Source organism: Hemitrygon akajei, chromosome 24 (assembly GCF_048418815.1).
Source record: "Hemitrygon akajei chromosome 24, sHemAka1.3, whole genome shotgun sequence".
Classification (NCBI taxonomy): domain Eukaryota; kingdom Metazoa; phylum Chordata; class Chondrichthyes; order Myliobatiformes; family Dasyatidae; genus Hemitrygon; species Hemitrygon akajei.
In genome coordinates this window covers 4,646,849-4,671,185 of record NC_133147.1, presented here as the reverse complement: position 1 = coordinate 4,671,185, position 24,337 = coordinate 4,646,849, and the positions used below count along the sequence as shown (strand labels likewise).

The window sequence follows — 24,337 nt, the reverse complement described above, 5'->3', positions numbered from 1 at the left end:
GGCCGACCGACCACGGCGCTGTAGCGGAAGAGCCAATTGGAGGACCGTGGCGCTTGCGGCGCTGTAGGCCTACGGAAGACCGTGGCACTGACAGCGGCAGGGTAATTGGGAGGACTGCGGCGGTGTAGTGGGAGGACCTTCGGAAAGACCGCGGGGCTGCAGCGGGCGGGCAACTGGGAGGACCGCGGCGGCGTAGTGGGAGGACCTTCGGAAAGACCGCGGGGCTGCAGCGGGCGGGCAACTGGGAGGACCGCGGCGGTGTAGTGGGAGGACCTTCGGAAAGACCGCGGGGCTGCAGCGGGCGGGCCAGCGGGAGGACCGTCGCTGTGCTGCTGAGCGGCTCCTGGCAGCATCGGAGCGGTGAGGAGGGGTGGGGTGAGGGACGGAGGGGGAATGAGGGGAGGGAGGCATCAAAAAGGGAACCAGGAAGAGAGTGAGGTAGGAGGAATGATGGATGAGAGAGAGAGAGGCAGCGGGAGGTGAAAGTAGGGAAAGGTTGAATGAGGGAGAGGGAATAAGTGAGGGAGGGAGGGATGAATGAGGAGGTACAGGATGGATAGCCAGACAAATGATTGAGGAGAAAGGGATCGAGAGTGAGGGAACTTAGGAGTGAAGGAGAGAGAATTTGGGAGGCTGACAGGTCATGAGGGAGGGAGAGCAGGAAAGGGATGGCGAGGGAGAAGGTCAGTTGGGAGGGGAGATGTTCCAGTCTCAGTGGGGTGAGAATTCACTCATGGGTAAATCGCCTCTGCAATGGGGCACACTCCCACAAAGTTGGCTGGGACCGGAGCTGGAACTCCCAGATGACCAGGAACGGGGAATATAGTGAGGGAGGGGGGTGATGTGGAGAAATGAAAGAGTGCAGAGAGGGATGAAGGTGGTGTTTGAGACAAGGGGGATAGCAAACATCAGTTGGGGTATTAAAATCAGCTTTAATCAGCGAGGCCACATGCTGGTAAACAGGAATAATATAGATGGCCAGGGTATGGATGTGGCGGGCAATAACTGTGATGTGATGGAATTCAAGCACCTCGTGCTGACAGCCATGGCTGTTGTCAGGGGGACAGACGGGCAGTGTTAACTCAGCGATGTCACTTACCACCGCCTGCACGTTTCTGGTTTTCGCAAAGGGAGATGTATCTGAAATGCCAAAAAAGCTAAAATATTCAGTACTGAGGTGCCGGAGAGTCTGTGCTAAATCCTGTGGGCTGGCTCGGCCAACTTCGGCATCAGCTTTACTTTTGCTGACTTGTGTTGTGATATTTGTTGTTTTGTAGCAGTGGACGGTGCTGGTATAATAAAATGCTCTACGTTAAAAAATAATTGAATGGTGTTAAATGGTGGTGAGGTGGTGTTCATTGGTTCATGTACCGTGCAGGGAGCTGATAGTGGAGGAAGGAAGTTGTTTCTGAGTGGAGAATTAAACTTCCAGAGGTCTGAGACACACACTGGGTCAAACTCCAGACCCAGGTGTAGGATCTGTTGGTGCGGGGTGTATCGGTGTTACAATGAGGGGTGTGGGTTGGGTGTGTCAGTGTCACAGTGAGGGGTGTGGGGTGTGTCGGTGTTACAGTGAGAGGTGTGGGGTGTGTTGGTGTCACAGTGAGTGGTGAGGGGTTTGTTGGTGTTACAGTGAGGGGTTCGTCAGCGTCCCTTGCAATCCTTTTGGTCTTAACATATCTGTTGAATCTCTCAGGATTCTCCTTCAGCTTGTCTGCTAGGACAACCTCATGTCTTCTTCTATCCCTCCTGATTTCTTTCTGAAGTGCTCTCTGGCATTTCTTGTGCTCCGTAAGCTGCGTATTTGTTCCGACCTCTTATACCTGCTGTGTAGACCCTTCTTCTTTGTAACCAGGGCTTCTTGAAAGCCAAGGTTCCCTACTCCTGTTACCTTTACCTTTTAGTCTGACAGGCACATACAAACTTTGTACTCTCAAAATCTCACTTTTGAAGGCCTCCCACTTACTAAGTTCGCTTTTGCCAGAAAGCAGTCTGGCCAAATCCACACTTGCCAGATCATTTCTGATACCATCAAAATTGCCCTTTCCCCAATTTAGAATCTCAACCTAATCCTTTTGCATATTTACTTTGAAATTAATGGCTTCGTGATCACTGGGTGCAAAGTGTTCCCCTACACAAACTTCTGTCACCTGCCCTGTCTCGTTCCCTAACAGCAGATCAAGCGTCATGCATTGTTGTTGGGACTGCTACGTATTGATGAAGGAAACTTTCCTGAACACACTTGACAAACTCTGTCCCCTCTAGGTCCTTTTACAGTATGGGAGTCCCAGTCAATAGCTGAAAAGTTAAAATCACCCACTGCAATCTCGTCCTCGTCCTCAGAACCTCCTTTCCGTTCTCCTAGCTAACAAATCCCTGCTCACCACAGGTTGTATCTTCTGCCCCCCACCAATCCTTCGGAGTCACAGAGCCAGACTCAGTGCCAGATATCTGACCGCTGTGACTTTCCTCTGCTAGGTCACCCATTGCCCCCTCCCCCAACAGCATCCAAAATAGTATGGCCACTCTGCACTGGCTCTTTAACCCCCTTCCCCAGCCTGACTGTCATCCAGTTTCCTGCGTAATGCACCTTGGGTGCAATGACCTCTCTACATGCTGTATCACCCCCACCCCCCCCCCCCCAGCCTTCCAAATGATTAGGAGTTTATCCAGTTCCAGTACTAGCTCCTTAAGGAGGATTGTTGCAAGCTCGAGGATGCACCTCGAGGGTGTAGTTGGGGACACCAGAGGTTTCCCTGCCTTCCCACATCCTGCAAGAGGAGCATTCCACTATCCTCCCTGGCATTTCTACTGTTCTAACTGAGCAAGTATAAAATAGGAAAACCCATAAGCTGGGGGGTGGGGGGGCTGTTGGGGAGGAAAAATACTCCACCTACTGCTTTTGCCTTCTCTCACTAAAACGTCTCTCCGCTGAAACCTCGATGAGTTAAAGCCTCAAATACCCCACTCTAGACTCTCTCCATTCTGACAGCGGCCACTCCACTTACCCCTGGCTTACTTTAATTTATTCTCGCCAATCAAAGCACCAAACTGTCGCGAGTCGCTGTCTTTTCTGCTCCATCAGCGACCCTGAGTCAGCTACACCTTCTCAGGCTTCCGATCTCCAATTTGCCCCGCTCAAAGTCTTCTTGTGGTCCCTGTCTGGCTTTCAGAGTGTGTTTGATCAGTCCCACACAACAGGCTCGTACACAGACCCGAAAGCCCCAGATGATGCAGTATCGTAGCTGAGCATTCTGACAGCCCTGCAGTCACACTGAAAGTCTGTCTTTCATTTCTACGGGGGTTTCCTCTGCTGCTCAGCAGCGACTGAAATTCAATCTCCTGCGATTTTCATGAACAATCTCTGTAGTTTATAGAGAATGGTGTGAAAATAAATGCAATGAGTGGCAGTTCAAGGCGTTTTCGCCCATTGGAACTGCCGCTCACTGGATGGTGCACTTTTAAAAAATTTTCGCACCCTATTCTCTGTAAACTCCAGTCATTATTCATGAAAATCGCAGGAGATGAGCAGTTTCTGTGATACTCAAACCTCCCTGTCTGGCACCAACAATCATTCCACGGTCAAAGTCAGATCTGATTTCTTCCTCCATTTTGAGGGGGTGTGATGTCACGGTGAATGGTACGCCGGTGTCGCGGTAAATGGTGGACCAGTGTTGCGGTGAATGGTACGCCGGTGTTGCAGTAAATGGTGGACCAGTGTCGCGGTGAATGGTATGCCGGTGTCACGGTATACGGTGGACCAGTGTCGCGGTGAGGGGCACGCCGGTGTCATCGTGAGGTGCGAGGGTCACATCGGTGTCACGGTGAGGGAGTGTATCGGTGTTAACATGTGGGGTATGTTGCTGTCGCTGTTAAGAGTGCGGGCTGTGTCAGTGTCACAGTGAGATGCCTGTGGGTCATCCCGCCGAGTCCTTGCAGTGGATCGCGGTGTACGTTACTGTCCATGATAACTGCTCACTGCAGGCAGTACTCCCTGAGCAAGCTCGCTGGTGTTCACTGCGAAACTGCAGCCTCTCTCAGTGGGTGAGCTGCTATTCTTGTGGTCTCTGTCTGGGCTTTCAGAAGGTGTTTGATCAGTCTCACGTAACAGGCTTGCCCGCAGACCCAAAAGCCTCAGCTGACACTGTGACTGAATGATCAAACAGTGGCACAGTCCCACTGAAGTCTGTCTTTCAGTTCCACAGGGGCTTTCCGTGCCGTTTGGCGACCCACAGATCTGGTGATTTGGGCATAGTTACTCTGAACGCAGGGGAATACACTCCGTAACCACTTTACTAGGTACAGACCTTTTGGATCTGAACTGGAGTAAAACTAATATCCTGGCAGGAAGGTTTGCCCGTTCTTCACAGGGGATGGTTTAAACTGAAGCTGCAGGTGGATGGGAAACAGATAGTAGAGTGGTTGTGGAGGAAGATAGTCAGTTTACATACAAAGTCAGGATTCAAAAGGTCGAGCTTGCTGGGACTAACGTTCTGAGCTGCACAGACTTCAACATAAGAAGCATTGTCGGAAAAGCGGATGAGCTCGGTATGGATCAGCACTAGGAATGATGATATTGGAGCCATTAGTGAGACTTGGTTGCAGGAGGGGGCAGTGCTGGCAGCTCGGGAAAATATCCCGGCAGTGCTCAGTCAGGACCGGTTGGAGAGCTTTATGGGTAGAACTGAGGAATAAGAAAGGTATGACCACATTAATAGGGTTATATTATAGACCACCCAACAGTACGTGGAATTTAGAGGAGCAGATTTGTAGATGGATTGTTTCAAGAAACATAAGGTTGTGATAGTTGGTGATTTTTAACTTTCCACATAATGACTGGGACTCCTAAACTGTAAAAGGACAAGATAGGATAGAGTTTGTCAAATATGTTCAGGAAAGTTTCCTTCCTCAGTTCGGCAAAGGCCCAACGAGAGAGACTGAGGTGGTAGATCCCTGATTAGGGGCAGGTGACAGAATTTGTGCAGGGGAGCACTTCTCACCTGGTGATGGTAATGCCATTAGTTTCGAGGTTGTTATGGGAAAGGGTAGGTCTGGTCCTTGTGTTGAGATTCAAAATGGGAGAAAGGCCCATCTTGAGGGTATCAGAAAGGATCTGGCAAGTGTGGACTGGGGCGGGCTGTTTACTTTGAAAGGTGCACTTGTTAAGTTGGAGGCCAATGAGGTGAAATTTTGAAAGTACAGCGTTTGTGTGGTCTTGTCAGAATAAATGGCAAGGATAGTAGGTTTAGGGAAGCTTGGTTTTCAAGATATATATAGGCCCTGGTTAAGAAAAAGAAGGAACAGATGAGGTATTAAAGGAATATAAGACAAGCAAGAGAATACTTCAGGAAATCAGGAAGGCTAAAAGAAGACTTGAGGTTGCTCTAGCAGACGAGGTGAAGGAGAGTCCAAAGGGATTCTACAGATATATTAAGAGCAAAAGGATTGCAAGGGATAAGATTGGTCCTCTGGAAGATCAGATTGGTAATCTGTGCGTGGAGCCAAGAGAGATGGGGGAGATCTTAAATAGATTTTTTGCATCTGCCTTTACTCGGCAGATGGACACAGAGTCTATAGAAGTGAGGTAAAGCAGGAGCGAGGTCATGGACCCTGTACATATTACAGAGGAGGAGGTGTTTGCTACCCTGAGGCTAATCAGGGTGGAGAACTCACCAAGGCCTGGCAAGGCATTCCCTCGCATTCTACGGGAGGCAAGTGCCGAAATTGCTGGGGCCTTAGCACAGATACTTAAAACATCCTCAGCCATGTGTGAGGTGCCGGATTGGAGGATAGCTAATGCCGTTCCGTTGTTTAAGAAAGGTTCCAATCAGAAGCCAGGAAATTATAGGCCGGTGAGCCTGACATCAGTAGTGGGAAAGTTATTGGAAAGTATTCTAAGGGACTGTACGTATGAGTATTTGGATAGATATGGACCGATTAGGGATAGCCTACATGACTTTGTGCATGGTAAGCTGTGTCTGACCAATCTTAGAGTTTTTCGAGGAAGCTACCAGAAAAGTTGATGAAGGCAAGGCAGTGGATATTGTCCACATGGATTTTAGCAAGGCCTTTGACAAGGTTGGTCAAGAAGGTTCAGTCCCTTGGCATTCAAGATGAATTGATTAGACACGGGCTTCACAGAAGGAGTGGTTGTAGATGGTTGCCTCTCTGACTGGAGGCCAGTGACTAGTGATGTGCTGCTGGTTCCCTTGTTGTTTGTCATCTGTATCAATGATCTGGATGATAATGTGTTTAACTGGATCAGCAAATTTGCAGATGACACCGAGGTTGGGATGTAGTGGACAGTGAGGAAGGCTGGCAAAAATTTGGAATGGGATCTGGACCAGCTGGAAAATGGCGGATTCAATTAATGCAGACAAGTGTGAGGTGTTGCAGTTCGGTAGGACCAACCGGGGCACTGAGGAGTGTGGTAGGACAAAGGGATCTGGGAATATTGATCCATAATTGCTTGAAAGTGGGGTCACAAGTAGATTGAGTCGTAAAGAAAGCTTTTGGCACGTTGGTCTTCATAAGTCAATGTACTGAGTACAGGAGATGGGTTGCTATGTTGAAGTTGAATAAGACATTGGTGAGGCCTAATTTGGAGTATTCTTTGCAGTTCTGGTCACCCACCTACAGGAAAGATGGAAATAAGATTGGAAGAGTGCAGAGAAAATTCACGAGGATGTTACCAGAACTTGAGAAGCTGAGTTATAGGGAAAGGTTGAATAGGTTAGGTTAGGACTTTATTGCCTGAGGCAAGGCAATAAAGATTGAGGTGAGCTTTGATAGAGGCATACAAAATTATGTGGGGTATAGCTAGGGTAAATGCAAGCAGGCTTTTTCCGCTGAGGTTGGGTGAGAATATAGCTGGAGGTTATAGTTTAAGGGTGAAAGGTGCATTTGGGTTCAATTGTAACATTCAAGAGAAATTTGGATAGGTACATGGATGGGAGGGGTACGGAGGTCATTGGTCCAGGTTGATGGTACTAGGCATGTTTCTGTGATACAGTATTCCATGGAACTCAGCATGGTCTTCTGCTGTTGTAGCCTACCCACTTCAAAGTGTTGTACATTCAGAGGTGTGTGGTTGTTTGTCACCATCCTGTCAGCTTGAAGCAGTCTGGCCATTCTCCTCTGACCTCTCTCGTTAACCAGGAGTTTTCGCCCACAGAACTGCCGCTCACTGGATGTTTTTTTTCGTTTTTTGCACCATTCTCTGTAAACTCCAGAGAGTGTTGTGCGTGAAAATCCCAGGAGACCAGCAGTTTCTGAAATACCCAAACCACCCCGTCTGGCACCGACAATCATGGTCATAGTTACTTAGGTCACGTTTCTTCCCCCGTTCGGTCTGAACAACAACTGAACCTCCTGACCACACCGGCGTGCTTTTACGCATTGAGTTGCTGCCACGTGATTGGCTCATCAGATATTCGCAGTAGTGTGAAGGTGTACAGGTGCATCTAATAATGTGACCACTGAGTGTACTGTGTGTCCGAGGTTAAAAGCAGGTGGGAGCTGTGGAATTGATAGGTGTGTGTCTGAGTTTTACGTGAGGCGTGCATGTGTCGATGTTACGGTGAATGGCGTGGGGTTTGTCTGTGTCACGGCGAGGGTCGCGGAGATCAATCTAACCATGTAGCTTTCCGTTTTTCTTTCATCCAAGTGCTTACCTAAGAGTCTCTTTAATGTACCTGCTCCTACCACGCACCCACCATTCCCTGTATATAAAACTTACCTTTGACATCCCCACTGTACTTTCCCCAATCTCTTTGAAATTATGCCTTCTTTCCACCCTGGGAAAAAGGTACTGACTGTCCATTCTATCTAAGCCTCTTATCATCTTGTACATCTCTATCTTCTCTCATCCTCCTTCGTGCCAAAGAAAAAGCCCTAGCTCATTCACCCTTCCCTCGTAAGGCATGCTCCCTAATCCCGTCAGCATCCCAGTAGATCTCCTCTGCACCCTCTCCAACACTTCCGCATCCTTCCGATAATGAGGCGAACGGAACTGACCACAATACTCCCAGCTGCAGCCTAACCAGAGCTTTATAGAGCTTCACCATTACCTCGCGGCCCTAGAACTCAGTCTCCCAGCCAGCATATGCCTTCTCAACCACCCTCTCAACTTGCCGACGTATTGCCCCTCCCAAGTTCCTATTCAATCTCTCTTCCTCACCTTTCAGTTCTTGATTCCCCAGCCCTGCGGATAAAGACTGTGCATTCACCCTGTCAGTGCCCATCATGAATACTTCTATAAGATCACCCCCTCAGCCTCCTACACTTCTCTGAATGAAGTCCCCACCTGCCCACTCACTCCCTGTCACCAAGTCCCTCATGTCCCGGACTCAGTCCTTTTTGGGTTTGATTTTTTTCTTCTCCTCCTTAAGCCCATCACCCCAACTGTGGCATAAGCTGCCGACAGCAGCTCACCAGAGTCTGTCCTGGGCCGAAGGTTGATCGTTCCTCTGGCTTCTTTCACGCCACGACTTCATACATCAAAGTGAAGATCCTTCCTGTCCCAGCTTTGGAGCTTCTGTGGGCATTTCTGTAACTCCAGCTTTTTACGGGATAGGGTGCCCAACCCTCCTCCCCTCACAGCCAGGCTTGGGACTGTCCTTGGCGGAATTAAAGGCCTGTTGTTGATCGTCTTTTCTCGTTCTCCTCAGGGCGGCGTGAGACCATGGAGATGCTACCAGACCATGCGAGGCAGAGAGTGGGGGCCACGGCGATGGCCCATAGGTCTGCTGCGTCCAGCAGCACCGTGGTAAGGAACTGACCCTTTACATCTATACATCCCTACCACCCTGTCTGATGCCTGAAAGCTCTCGGCAGACATGGAAATCGCAGGGGGTTTGAATCCCCATCAGCACTGGAAATCGCAGGGAGTTTGAATCCTCAACAGCATTGGGTGGTGTTGGGTTTAACAGCTGCACAAACACAGAAAATGGCTTTCGACCCATTCACACTCCTCCCGTTGCCCCGTGTCTTTCTCTAACAATAGAAAGTCTCTGTAGACGCTGGAAATCCAGAGCCACACACGCACAAGGTGCTGGAGGAACTCAGCAGGTCAGGCGGCATCTATGGAAATGAATAAACAGTCGATGTTTCGGGCTGAGTCCCTTCATCAGGACGGAGAAGGGAGGAGGAAGGTGCCAGAATAAAAAGGTGGGTGGGAGGGGAAGGAGGTTATCTCCAAGGCGATAGGTGGGTGGAAAAGCTGAAGGGCTATAGAAGGAATCTTGATAGGAAGGGAGAGTGGATGTTAGGTGAAAGGGACCTGGGGGAAGTAATAGATATGTGAGAGGAAGTGAAAGGTCAGAGTTGGGGATAGAGGGGGGGGTTGGAGGGGAATTTGTTTTCAGGAAGGAGAAATCGATATTCATGCCATTGGGTTGGAGGCTACCCAGACAGACTGTGTTGCTCCTCCACGCTAAGAATGGCCTCATCTTGGCACAACTTGGGCCAACTTGTCAAAACTGTTACGGATTCAAGCAACAATAAATATATGAGTCAGGCAGGGTTTTTTATAACAGATAACATGTTTATTAAACACTGAAAACAAACCCCCCAAAAGTAAACAAATCACTAACGTAACCGGAAATCAGCTGCTGTGCGGCAGCTTAAACAGTTCTTAAAGCGATGTTGCAAAAAAAACAGTTCGTCAAAGTAGTATTGCCAAAAGTTCAAAATGCTCACAGTCCATTTAAGGGAGAGACTTTTTAAGACGATTTAAATTCTCTTTCACGTCGTGTTGTTTCGGTTCTCAAATCAAACTTTTCCCACGAAGAATTTACGAAATGAAACGGCTTAAAGGCACTGACCTTTTCTTTATAACACTGTTCCCAATCCTTTCTGATATTTCACAAGGATTAACACGAGAACAGTGAACGAATTCCTTCCGAATAAGGATCAAACAAGGTCGAACCTGTTTCACTATCGAAATCGATTCTCCTCGATCTTTTATCTCCCGAACTCTGATCTTCACTCTCCACTGAATCTCAACTAGCAGTGTTATAAAGAAACTGCTGGCAATGACCTTTTAAACTTTAGGCATTAGATAAAACTTCATCTTTCAACTAAACTGCGTAATAACATTAAATCACACAGTGGCATGAAGTCAACATGGCAAATCCAGCCACGAACTGTCCCTCCTCACAGGGAGGGGTCCTCCTTTTATACCCTGTAAAAAAAAACCTGTCACATGACCTCTACTGGCGGGAAAATGACGTCACTCCACCATCACAAGACCACTACCTCAAGTGCAGTATAGCTTCAACCCCAGTCACGTGTCACGTGTACATAACAAAACGAAAATAGGAATTAAAATGTTTGGTCGTTGGGGAGTCCCGCCTGTGTCAATGGTGCGAAGGTGCTCAAGGAAGCGGCCCCCGATTTTCAACGGGAAGTTATCTTTCTCTGCCATTTCCCCTTTGAACCCTTGGAGTCAAGTTTAGCGTCATGTCATGTCCGCAAGTGCACGCATGTGCAAGTGCCTTGGAAATTGGAATCGGTTTATCATTGTCACATGTACCAAGATACGGTGAAAGGCTTGTTCTTGCATAGTTTTCATTCAGATCAGATTGTTGCACAGTTCATTGAGGTAGAACAAGGTAAAACAATAACAGAATGTAGAATAAATGGCCCAAGCCCAGAGCATATTGATAAGACAGGGGCCCGGGTCTGAGTGCGAGGAAGGACCCGATTTTTGGACGATTTAAGCACTGGGATGGATGGATTGAAAAAGGCAGGTTGTTGGGACCAGAGCTGCGGGTCGGGCCAGTTCTGCTCACTGCTCTGCGCTTCACTGAGCTAAGATTGAGGCTGTGGGCTGCCCCAGAATTTGTGTCTGCGAGTTCTGTGACACATTGCTCTGCTGGTGATGAACCGAGGTTGAGGCTGTGGGCCTGCTCCACATTCAGGTCTATGGACTGACTTTGGTTCTGAATGCCGCTGTTGTTGCTTGTTTTTACTGTTTGCACAATTTGTGTTTTTTCTTCTCTGTGTGCATTGGCCATTTGTCGGTCTTTTTAAAAATGGGTTCTATTGGGTTTCTAGTTTTGTGGCTGCCTGTAAGCAGACGAATCTCAAGGTTGCAGAATGTATACATACTTGGATAGTAAACGCGCTTTGAACTCTGACTTTAAAGTGTAACGGTTACAGAGAAAGTGTAGCGCAGGTGAACAATATGTGCAAGATCATAACAAGGTAGATTGTAAGATCGGGAGCTAATCTGATCGGATGACAGTGGGACAAAAGCTCTCCTTGAGCCTGTGCAACATGATTTCAGGCTTTTCTATCTTCTGCTTGACAGGAAGGTGGGGGAAGAATTGAAACTGGCTTATTATTGTCAAATGTACTGAGGTAGAGTGAAATGGGGTCTTGCATGCTGTCCGTACAGAACAATTCTTTGCAACAGTGCGTTGAGGTAGAACCAGGTAAAACAATAACAGAATGCAGAATCTTGCTTCAGGTACGATGGCGCCATTAAGTGGCAACTGTTCGCATGCATCAAATATTCCCGGTTAGGACGACTGCAGCTGAAATCCACAGTCATAGCCATGGGCATTTTGGTAAGAAACATCATTTTAAGATGTTTAAAGGATCTGTCGATTCTGAAAATCGATAAACCTCAGATGTCATACTTGGATTGCGAATGCAGTTCCCGTTTAAGAAAAGGGAACCGGGGATGCCATGCCGAAATGCAGAAGCCTTAGACTTTCACTCCTGACTATCCTGCTGGTGAATCTACAGTCTCTGGAAAATAAAATTGAAAGCCTCAGAACAAGATTGCTGTACCAGAGGGACATTAGCGACTGCTATGTACTTTGCTTCACGAATACGTGGCTAACTTTGCAGGATACGTTGCAGATGACAGAAAGCTGGGTGGCAGTGTGAAATATGAGGAGGATGTTGGGAGAATGCAGGGTGACTTGGACAGGTTAGGTGAGTGGGCAGATGCATGGCAGATGCAGTTTAATGTGCATACATGCGAGGTTATCCACTTTGGTGGCAAGAACAGGAAAGCAGATTACTATCTAAATGGTGTCAAGTTAGAAAAAGGGGAAGTACAATGAGATCCAGGTGTTCTTGTACATCAGTCACTGAAAGTAAGCATGCAGGTACCGCAGGCAGTGAAGAAAGCTAGTGGCATGTTGGCCTTCATAACAAGGGGAATTGAGTATAGGAGCAAAGAGGTCCTTCTGCAGTTGTCCAGGGCCCTGGTGAGTCCACACCTGGAGTATTGTGTTCAGTTTTGGTCTCCAAATTTGAGGAAGGACATTCTTGCTATTGAGGGCGTGCAGCGTAGGTTCACGAGGTTAATTCCCTAGATGGCGGGACTGTCATATGTTGAAAGATTGGAGCGACTGGGCTTGTGTACACTGGAATTTAGAAGGATGAGGGGAATCTGATTGAAACATATAAGATTATTAAGGGATTGGACACGCTAGAGGCAGGAGACATGTTCCCGAGTATGGGGGGGGGGGGGGGGGGGGTGTCCAGAACCAGACGCCACAGTTTAAGAATAAGGGGTAGGCCATTTAAAACAGAGTTCACAAATAACTTTTCACCCAGAGAGTTGTGGATCTGTGGAATGCTCTGCCTCAGAAGGCAGTGGAGGCCAATTGTCTGGATGCTTTCAAGAAAGAGTTAGATAGAGCTCTTAAAACTAGCAGAGTCAAGGGATATGGGGAGAAGGCAGGAACAGGGTACTGATTGTGGATGATCAGCCATGATCACAGTGAATGGAGGTGCTGGCTTGAAGGGCCAAATGGCCTGCTCCTGCACCTATTGTCTATAAAACCAGCAATTTTGAATGCAGTGGTGCAGCCCATTACTATTCTCTGCAAAGACAGGACAGCTCAGTCCTTTAAAGGCAGAGGAGGTAGAGCACCCTTTATAATTAACTTTTCGTGGTGCATGGATGTGGTGGTTCTGTCTCAACCCTGTTCACCCGATATGGAACATCTAGTGGTCAAATGCCATCCATCTTATCTGCAGATGGAGTTTTCTGTTGTCATACTGGTAGTGGTGTACATTCCTGCTCAGGGCAATGCCAGGCATGTATTGAAGGAGCTGAGCAACTTAATTAGCAGGCATGAAACTGCTACCCTAGCGTCACGGGGTGGTGGGGGGCGGGGGGGGGGATTTCAGCCAGGGCAGTTTGAAGAGATCTTTGAGCAACTATTACAGAGGAGCTAACATATTTGACCACTGTTATACCATCATCAAGAACGCCATCCCATGCCTGCACGTTGAAAATCTGATCACCTGGCTGTACTCCCAGTCTACTCCCAGCGTATAGGCAAATATTAAAAACTGCTGCTGCAGTGGTGAAGACCAAGAAGGTACGCTCAAGGGAGGCAGAGGAGCGTTTACAGGACTGCTTTGAATTTGTAGTCTGGACAATATTCAAGGATTCACCTTTGAGTCTGAATGAATATGCCACAGTTGTCATCGACTTCATCAGGGCCTGTGTGGATGGGCGTGTGCCCAAGAGAACATACCGGACATGCCCAAACCAAAAGCCGTTGATGAACCAGGGTGTTCGTAGTCTGGTGGGTGAGATCTGTGACATTCAAGACCTGTGAACCAGAACTATACAAGAATCCCAGGTATGACCTACGGAAGACTATTTTAAGGCGGAAGAAACAATTCCAATTGAGGGTAGAGACCGAATCAGACGCACGTTCGCTCTGGCAGGGTTTGCAGGCTATTATTTCCTGCAAGACGAAACCTAACATCATGAATGGCTGTGATACTTCACTCCCAGATGAACTCAACACCTTTTAAGCACGCTTTGAAAGGGAGAATAAAACTAGACCTGGGCGAATCCCTGCAGCATCTGGTGACCCTGTCATTTCTGTCTGAGACCAACATTAGAACATCTTTCAAGAGGGTGAACCCTCGCAAGGAGTCAGGCCCTGATGGTGTACCTGGTAGGGCTCTGAAAGCTTGTCCCAAACAACTAGCAGAGTTGTATAAGGACATTCTTCAATCTCTCACTGCTGCCGTCGGAAGTTCCCACCTTTTTCAAAACGGCGACAATTTTACCAGTGCCCAAGAGAAGCAGGACTCTACGACTATCACCCGGTGGTATCCATGGTGATGAAGTGCTTTGATAGGTTGGTCACGGCTAGAGTCAGCTCCTGCTTAAGCGAGGACCTGGACCCATTCCCTATCACCACAGTAGGTCTGCACTGGATGCAATCTCACTGGCTCTGTACTCAGCCTTGGATCACCTGGACAATAGTAATGCCTACATCAGGTTGCTGTTCATTGTCTGCAGCTCAGCATTCAACCCGGTCATACCCTCGGTTCTAATTAAAAACCTCCGAAACCTGGGCCTTTGTGTTTTCCATTGCAGCTGGATCTTTGACTTCCTCACCAGGAGACCATAGTGTGCGAGGTTTGGAAATAACATCTCCACCTTGCTGGCACACCTCAAGGATGCGTGCTTAGCCCACTGCTGTGCTCCCTCTACACCAGCGATTACGTGGCTGGGCACAGCTCAAATGCCATCTGTAAATTTGCTGATGACACAATTATTGTTGGCAGAATTTCAGATGGTGAAGAGAAAGCATACAGGAGTGAGATAGATCAGCTGGTTTGAGCGGCGTCGCAGCAACAACTTTACACTCATCATCAGGAAGACCAAGGAATTGATTGTGGACTTCAGGAAGGAGAAGTCGAGGGATCACACAGCAATCCTCATCCAGGGATCAGCAGTTTCAAGTTCCTGGACATCAACACCTCTGAGAATCCATCCTGGTCCGGACATATTGATGCAATTACAAAGACAACAGCTATATTTCATTAGGAGGTTTGGTATGTCACCAAAAACGCACGTAAATTTCTGCTGTGGAGAGCGTTCTAACTGGCTGCATCACCCTCTGGTACGGAGGGGGCCACTGATCAGGATCGGAAAGTTGTAAACTCAGCCAGCTCCATTGCGGGCATCCAGGACATATTAAAGTGCAAAAAGAGGGGGGCGGGAATAAAAGGTAGTGAGGTAATTTTATGGGTTCAATGTCCGTTCAGAAATCTAATGGCAGAGGGGAAGAAGCTGTTCCTGAAATGTTGAATGTGTGTCTTCAGGCTTCTACCTCCTCAAAAAGGCAACGTTCGTGGTGAAGGACCCCCGTCAACCAGGACATGCCCTCTTATTGCTACCATTGAGGCTTGTGGGTGAGGGGTGGAGTCTGGGAGGATTGATGGAAGCGTGTGCCCGGTGATTAATGGCATTGCCCTGAGAGCTAGCATACGTTTGATGTGCTGAATGGCCACACTTGTCTGACACACCTTCCCTTGCCACCACTCTTTCAGCACGGCACACCTTCCTCACCCCGAGTCGTGGCATGAGGCCCCCCCCCCCAGTGCACTGCCCCTTCCCCACTTCTGCCCCCCAGGGCATGGTGCCCCTTCCTCCCCCCCCCCATGGCATGGTGCTCCTTCCTTGCCACCTCCCCCCACAGCGCAGCACCCCCTCCCCCCCGCCAACCCTGCCCAACCCCGAGGCCGGCATAAGCTGTCCACACCATCCTGCCGACATTCGGACCTTCACCTGGGATTTGTCACTAACGGGACCATCCAAGTGAATCATTAGCCATTGCTCACCGAGCCAGAGAGAGCCAACACCTCCTGCATTCTCTGCCCTGGATGGAGCCGACTCCCCCTGAGTCCACTGTGACAGGACGTGCGCAGACGATCGGTGAGTGGAGAGTGAGCAGGACGGGGTGAGGGGGTAACGGGGGAGATGGTGTTTCATGGAGGGGCTGTTTGTTGGGAGGTCCAATAGAGCAGGCAGGAACTCACGGGAGAGCCATGGGAGGGGGTTGATTGGAGGACTCCGAGCGTGTCGTGGTGTCATGCATTACAGAAACGGGTCCATGCTGTTCTCCAGCACTAGGTCCATCCCCTTCTCTACCTTGGCCATTCTGGAGCCTGTACGGATACTTCAATGTTGTGAGGGTCCCCCCACCTCTCCCTCGGGCAGATCCCAGATCCTCTCTACACTCCTCACCCTGAAGCCATGCCCTCTGGGTTTGGACACCTCGGCCACAAGAAGTTCCGTACCGTCCCACCCTGTCTCTGCCGCTTGTCACTCTGTCCACTCCTAGCAGGTCCCCCTTAGACTCTTTCGTGCCAGGGTGAACAGGCCCAGCCTCTCTGGTCTCTCCTCATAACCAAAACGCTCCAGACCAGGTAACGTCCTGGGCAATGTCCTTTGTACCCTCCCCAGTGCAGTCGCCTCCTTGTACGCCGAGGTCCCTCTGTCCCTTGACACTCCCCACCATTCACGGTGAGTGTCCTACCCTCGTACACTGAGGTCCCTCTGTCCCTCAACACTCCTCACCATTCACGGTGTATGTCCGACCCTCGTACACTGAGGTCCCTCTGTCCCTCGACACTCCCCACCATTCACGGTGTGTGTCCTACCCTTGTACATCGAGGTCCCTCTGTCCCTCGATGCTCCCCACCATTCACGGTGTATGACCGACCCTCGTACACTGAGGTCCCTCTGTCCCTCGATGCTCCCCACCATTCACGGTGTGTGTCCTACCGTTGTACACCGAGGTCCCTCTGTCCCTCGACACTCCCCACCATTCACGGTGTGTGTCCTACCCTTGTACACCGAGGTCCCTCTGTCCCTCGACACTCCCCACCGTTCACGGTGTGTGTCCTACCCTCGTACACTGAGGTCCCTCTGTCCAGGCGCAGGAAAAGTTGTGTGTGGAACTGGATTTGATTTGATGGGCAGAATGGTCTCTGTCCATTGCCAATTTTCACTCTGCATCCTCCCCCCTTTCTTCTACATTCCTTCAGTAACTTGCTAAGCAAAAACTACCCGAGTGTGTCCTAGCCAAAGGTCGCCATGGATTTAAGGTGGCTTAGACCGTAAGACCATACGACATAGGAGCAGAATTAGGCCACCTGGTCCATCGAGTCTTCTCCACAATACCATCATGACTGATTTATTATCCCTCTGAACCCCATTCTCCTGCCTTCGCCCTTCAACGAACGAAGAACCTGTCAACCTCCATTTTAAATATACCCTGTGACTTGACCTCCACAGCCATCCGTGGCGATGAATTCCACCCTCCGGCTAAAAAATTTCCTCCTCATCTCTGTTCTAGGGGAATGTACTTTCGTTCTGAGGTTGTGTCCTATGCTTCAGAACTATCCACAGCCCTTACAATATAAAATCTCAAGGTTGTACATAATATACATAGAGTACTTGGATAGTAAATTTACTTTGTACTTTGTGCTTGATCTAGGGCTTTCAATATTCATTATGATTCAATGAGGTCCCCCCTCATTCTTCTAAACTCCAGTGTGTGCAGGCCCAGAGCCATCAAACACTCCTCACACATTAACCCTTTCATTCTCTACATCATTCTTGTGGACCTCCTCTGGACCGTCTCCAATGCCAGCTTTTCTTTGATAAGCGGCCCAAACCTGTTCACGATGCACCAAGTGCGGACTAACCAGTGCCTTTTGAAGCCTCAGAATTACATCCTTGCTTTTATGAAAGGCTGCGTCACTGTCGGGTATGGGGTGGGGAGCTACCGCACAGGACCAAGAGAAGCTGCAGAGGGTTGTAAATCTAGTCGGCTCCATCTTGGGTACTAGCCTACAAAGTGCCCAGGACACCTTCAAGGAGCGGTGACTCAGGAAGGCAGCGTCCATTATTAAGGACATTGTTCTAAATGAACATTGAACCCGTGAACACGATCTCACTTTTCCACTATAAATTCAGTTTTTTTGCACAATTTTTAATCTATTGTGGCGACCCACTTTCTGCGCAGGCGAACCGGCTCACAAATAGCCAGCGCGCGGGGGGAGACTTTGGTAATGCACCTCTGACGCCATTTCTGCCCGGGGAGGGCGGGCGCTAGGGATTTAAATGCCAGCGCCGCGAAGTTTGAATAAACTAGTCTCGAAACGACTTACCGACTGCGTGTCGTTATTTCAGCGCTGTGTGTAGCACATCGCTACATTGGTGACCCCGGTGGTCCAAACGGGATTTGGACCAAAGATGACCGACTCTTCATCTGTTCACGCAGTTTCACTAAAACTGCTGACTTTCTGGACGCTGCGACCACACGTGTGGTTTAGCCAAGCAGAAGCCCAGTTCCAGATTCGGCAGATATCCTCTGATTCCACGCGTTACTATCACGTGGTGAGCGCCCTTGACCAGGAGACGGCCGCCCAGGTTGCGGATTTCATACAGTCGCCCCTGGAAGAAGGCAAATATGAAGCATTCAAAGCGCTGCTCATTGGGACTTTTGGCCTCTCACGGCATGAGCGGGGTGCCCGCCTGCTTCACCTGGACGGTTTGGGAGACAGACTGCCGTCAGCATTGATGAATGAGATGCTGTCCCTGGCTGACGGACACAAGCCCTGCCTCATGTTCGAGCATGCGTTCCTAGAGCGACTGCCCGAAGACATACACCTGCTGCTGGCCGACGCAGATTTCAGCGACCCCCGGAAGGTGGCGGCCTGGGCAGACGTGCTGTGGAAAGCCAAGAGGGAGAGCGTGGCGACAATCAGTCAGATTACCAGGCCACGCGCCCAACAGCAGACCAGACCAGGCCTGGCAGGGGGGCGCACACAACACAGAGGCAAGAGTTAGGAGGCCAGTGAACAGTGGTGTTTCTACCACCAGCGGTGGGGCACAAAAGCCCACCGTTGTCACCCACCCTGCAATGGCCAGGGCCAGGGCCAGCTGCCGCTAATGACTATGGTGGCTGGCCACCAGGACAGCCTCTCGTACGTCTGGGACAAACAGTCGGGACGTCGCTTCTTGGTCGACACTGGAGCGGAGATCAGCGTCTTGCCGCCGACGGGGTACGACACCCGCAGCAGGAAGCCAGGACCCACCCTGAGGGCCGCAAACGGCAGCACGATACGGACCTACGGCACCCGCACAGTGTAGCTGCAGTTCGGCGCCAGCCGGTTCATGTGGGACTTCACACTGGCCGCGGTGGCCCAACCACTCCTGGGGGCGGACTTCTTGTGAGCTCACAGCCTGCTGGTCGACTTGCAAGGGAAAAGACTGGTACATGCCGAGACTTTCCAGACATTCTCCCTGGGTGAAGCCAAGTTGTCGGCCCCACACCTGGACTCCATCACGCTGTCGGACAACGAATTCACCAGAATCCTGGCGGACTTTCCATCGATTCTAGCACCACAGTTCACGGCAGCCATGCCCAGACACAGGGTACAGCACCACATTCTGACCCAGGGACCGCCCCTCCACGCCCGCGCACAAAGGCTCCCCGGAAAAGCTCCGCCTGGCGAAGGAGGAGTTCAAGAGGATAGAGGAATTGGGGATCGTACAGAGGTCCGACAGCCCATGGGCCTCCCCCCTGCACGTTGTGCCCAAAGCAGCCGGGGGTTGGAGACCATGCGGCGACTACCGCAGACTGAACGAGGCTACAACTCCAGACCGCTACCCCGTGCCGCACATACAGGACTTTGCAGCAAACCTGCACAGGGCAAGAATCTTTTCCAAAGTAGACCTCGTCCGGGGATACCAACAAATCCCGGTGCACCCTGAAGACATCCCCAAAACAGCACTCATCACCCCGTTCGGCCTGTTCGAGTTCCTCCGAATGCCGTTCGGCCTGAAGAATTCCGCACAGACGTTCCAGCGGCTAATGGACGCGGTGGGACGCGACCTGGACTTTGCGTTCATCCATTTGGACGACATCCTTATAGCCAGCAGTTGTTGTCAGGAGCATCTGTCCCACCTCCGCCAGCTCTACTCCCACCTGAGTGATTTCGGCCTCACGATCAACCTGGCCAAATGCCAGTTCGGTCTCGATACCATCGACTTCCTGGGCCACAGGATTACCAAAGACGGGGCAACACCTCTGCCTGCCAAGGTAGATGCGAACCGCTACTTTGCCCGGCCCAACACGGTCAAAGGCCTGCAGGAGTTCATTGGTATGGTGAACTTCTACCACTGTTTCCTCCCCTCAGCAGCCCATATCATGCGCCCTTTGTACACCCTGATGTCGGGTAAAGGCAAGGACATTACTTGGGACGAGGAGGCTGCGGCCGCTTTCGTTAAAGCCAAGGAAGCCTTGGCAGATGCCGCGATGCTGGTGCACCCCAGAACGGATGTTCCGACTGCCCTCACGGTGGACGATCCGACACAGCAGTCGGTGGGGTGCTGGAGCAGCTCATTGAGGGGCACTGGCAACCCTTGGCGTTCTTTAGCAAGCACCTACGACCACCTGTACTCAAGTACAGTGCTTTCGATCGGGAGCTGTTGGCACCATATCTGGCAATCCGGCATTTCAGGTACTTCTTAGAAGGCAGGCCGTTCACCGCGTTCGCGGGCCACAAACCGTTGACCTTCGTGTTCACGAAGGTGTCCGATCCCTGGTCGGCTCGCCAGCAGCGACATCTGTCCTACATCTCTGAGTACACGATGGACATCCAGCATGTCTCGGGAAAGGACAACGTCGTGGCGGACGCACTCTCCAGACCAGCTGTCCAGGCCCTGTCCCTGGGGGTGGACTATGCAGCACTGGCGGAGGTGCAGCAGGTGGACGACGAGATGCTCCGCTACAGGACCACAGTCTTGGGTTTGCAGCTGCAGGACTTTCTCTTAGGCCCAGGTGAGAGGACCCTCCTGTGCAAAGTGGCTACCGGCCAACCTCGTCCCATCGTCCCGGCAGCCGGGAGGCGGTGAGTTTTCGACTCCATACACGGTTTGGCGCAATCCATCTATCAGGACAACCGTCCGGCTGGTCTCCAGCAAGTTCGCGTGGCACGGACTTTGCAAGCAGATCAGTGAATGGGCCAGAACGTGCACGCAGTGCCAAACAGCCAAGGTGCAGCGGCACACTAAAGCCCCGCCGCAGCAGTTCGAACCCACCCACCGGAGGTTCGACCACATTCATGTGGATGTCATGGGCCCCCTACCAGTGCCCCGAGGAACACAGTACCTCCTAACTATGGTAGACCGGTTCACGAGGTGGCCAGAGGCGGTCCTGCTCACCTACACATCTGCTGATTCCTGCGCCCGAGCACTGATCACAACCTGGGTAGCACGCTTCGGGGTACTGGCCCACATTACCTCCGACAGAGGCGCCCAGTTCACCTCCAGCCTGTGGTCGGCTGTGGCCAGCCTGCTGGGAATGCAGCTACACCACACAACTGCCTACCATACACAGTCGAACGGACTGGTGGAACGCTTCCACCGTAACTTGAAGTCGGCTCTCATGGCCCACCTGAGAGGACCTAACTGGGTGGACGAGCTTCCCTGGGTCCTGCTTGGAATTCGTACAGCGCCCAAAGAGGATCTGCACGCCTCGTCGGCCGAGTTGGTGTACGGCACACCTCTGGCCGTCCCAGGAGAGTTCATACCAGCCCCAAGGGGGCAAGAGGAAGAACCCGCAGCAGTCCTGGACAGGCTACGCGAAAGGCTCGGCAACCTGGCCCCCGTACCAACTTCACAGCACGGACGGACCCCGACCCATGTACCCAAAGACCTGCAGAACTGTAAGTTTGTGTTTGTACGAAGGGGCGGACACCGGGCACCGCTACAGCGGCCGTACGAGGGGCAGTTCAGGGTGATCAACAACAACGGGTCCACGTACGTTCTGGACACTGGGGGGAGAGAGGAGTTTTTCATGGTGGACCGACTCAAACCAGCCCGTGTGGACTTGGCGCAGCCGGTCGAGGTTCAGGCACCGCGGCGCAGAGGCAGACCTCCCAAACAGAGGCTGATCCAGACTGTGGACATTGGGGGGTGTATCGCCGGTTCTGGGGGCGGGGGGGGGGGGGTTATGTGGCGACCCACTTTCTGCGCAGGCGAACCGGCTCACAAATAGCCAGCGCGCGGGGGGAGACTTTGGTAATGCACCTCTGATGTCATTTCCGCCTGGGGAGGGCGGCCGCTAGGGATTTAAATGCCAGCGCCGCGAAGTTTGAATAAACTAGTCTCGAAACGACTTACCGACTGCGTGTCGTTATTTCAGCGCTGTGTGTAGCACATCGCTACACTATTCAATATACGTATTCTGTAATTGATTTACTTATTTATTAAGATTGCATTGAACTATTGCTGCTAAGTTATCAAATTTCATGATACAATAGGCGATAAACCTAATTCCGATTCGGATATTCCCGTCCTCTCAAAGTTAATGCTAAAACTGCATTTGACTCAACCTGCAAGTTAACATTTAGGGAGTTCTGCACAGACTTCCAGGTTTCTTTGCGCCTCAGATTTCTGAATTTGCTCCCCGTTTAGAAATTAGTCAGTGCCTTTATTCCTTCTAGCAAAGTGCTTCTCCACGATCTCCCTTGAAATGAGCACCAGGTGGTGCCAAACTGGTATCTGCATGGGAAACAGTTTGGGGATCTCAGCTCCCCTCCTGGGAAGGCAGCTGGCTATCGTCAGGCAAGGAGGAGGCGAGTGGAGCTTGTTTGGTAGGTGGGTAGGTGTGTGGTCAGTGTTGTTGGTAAATGGTGGGGGTGTTGTTGGACAGGGTCTCGGGGTGGTTTGGATATGTTGCAGCCTGAGATCTCACACCGCCAGGTTCAGCAACAGTTATTACCCAATGTGGATAACTTCACTCACCCCAACCCTGAACTGATTCCACAACCTACAGACCTAATGTTTTAATATTACTTATCTATTTATAATTATTATTTTTATTGGTATTTGCACAGTTTGTCTTCTTTTGCACGTTGGTTGGCCGTCAGTCTCAGCATGTAATCTTCCACTGATTCTATTGTATTTTTTTTTACTGTGAATGCCCAAAAGGAAATGAATCTCAGGGTAGTATCTGGTGACATGTACGTGCCTTGGTAATGAACTTTGAACTTCTGAAAACCTTAGAATCTGAATCGGGTACATTATCACTGACGTAGGTCGTGAAATTGTTTTGCGGCACGACTGCAGTGCAGACACTAAAATTACTAAATGTTACAATAAACACATAACATGAAGGTTGCGAGCTGGCTTTGTTGTTCAAAGTACATTTGCAATCTGAGTATGTGTGCTTTATATAACGCTGAGATTCATCTCCTTCCGGGCAGTCACAAAACAAGAAACCCAATTGAACCCACTGGAAAAAAGACCATCAACTATTCAACGTGCAGGAAAAAAATCATGCAAACAGTAAAAGTAAGCAAATAGCATTCAGAACAGCGTTACAACCTAGAGAGAGATCGCCTGAACTCAACCTGACTTCCTGCTGATCGTCAGGCTGGATGGAGGGTCTTAAGCCAAAATGTTGACCCTCCCATCTCCCTCCATGGAGGCTGCCTGACCTGCAGAGCCCCTCCACCTCTCTGGTGCTGGCTCCGCCTGGGGTCAGTGGATGGAGAGCGATGGCTCGGGGTCAGTGAGGCAGCCTGGGTACTGGATCGGAGCGGTAACCGGACCGAGCCTCTCTGAACTCTGAAATCTTTCTCCTCCTCTCCTTTCTTCTGCAGAAGTCCGAGAAGAAAGGAAAGAAGCAGGTGGTGAAGAAACAGGTGAAGATGATGACGGACCCGGAGGAGGAAGAGATCGTCTCACAGCTCACCAACCTGGTATGGAGACGGGCCGAGGGAGGGCAGCGAGGGGCGGTAGGGAGGGAGGGGTGCAGGCACAGGTTCAGAGGCTCAGCGGGCTGGCTGGTGAAGAGCAGGTGAAGATGTCACACAATCCGGAGGAGGAAGAGATTGTCTCACAGCTCACCAGCCTGATACGGATAAGGGGAGGGAGGGCAGCAGGGCTGGGGTTGGTGAATGGGCTCCTGGCTTTAAAAAGAGAGGAGAATGGTGGGGTACCAGACGGGGACGGGTGCAGTGCATGGTAGGGAGGTGGGTCACAGGCTCGAGTAGAGCGTTTGTATTCGTCGCTGAAACGTGCTCTTTGCCCTCTGCCCAGCACCTTGAGGAAGACTATGTTGTTTATGGAACTGCCCTCTCCTATGATGATCGACTGACAGAGCCGTACTGTCTGTGGGACACGTACGTACAATTTATTACACGGGAGTTAGTCAGTATTTGCCATGGCTCCTAGGGAGTGTGTCAGTATTTAAAGGGGATCCCGGGGAATGTGTCAGTATTTAAAGGAGGTCCCGGGGAGTGTGTCAGTATTTACAGGGGGTCCCGGGAGTGTGTCAGTATTTACAGGGGGTCCCGGGGAGTGTGTCAGTATTTAAAGGGGATCCCGGGGAGTGTGTCAGTATTTACAGGGGGTCCGGGGAGTGTGTCAGTATTTACAGGGGGTCCCGGGGAGTGTGTCAGTATTTACAGGGGGTCCCGGGGAGTGTGACAGTATTTACAGGGGGTCCCGGGCAGTGTGCCAGTATTTACAGGGGGT

The 24,337-nt window shown here is 50.7% G+C and overlaps 1 protein-coding gene across 1 annotated transcript in view; it reads left to right on the top strand.

Moving 5' to 3' along the window:
* Nucleotides 1-24,337, top strand: part of LOC140715544 (histone deacetylase 6-like) — a 63,067-nt gene that overhangs the window by 13,533 nt on the left and 25,197 nt on the right. The window contains exons 3-6 of the mRNA XM_073027899.1: nucleotides 129-360; nucleotides 8,670-8,767; nucleotides 23,461-23,559; nucleotides 23,900-23,982. Coding sequence (XP_072884000.1) covers nucleotides 129-360; nucleotides 8,670-8,767; nucleotides 23,461-23,559; nucleotides 23,900-23,982 — 512 coding nt within the window. The remainder of the gene's footprint in view (nucleotides 1-128; nucleotides 361-8,669; nucleotides 8,768-23,460; nucleotides 23,560-23,899; nucleotides 23,983-24,337) is intronic.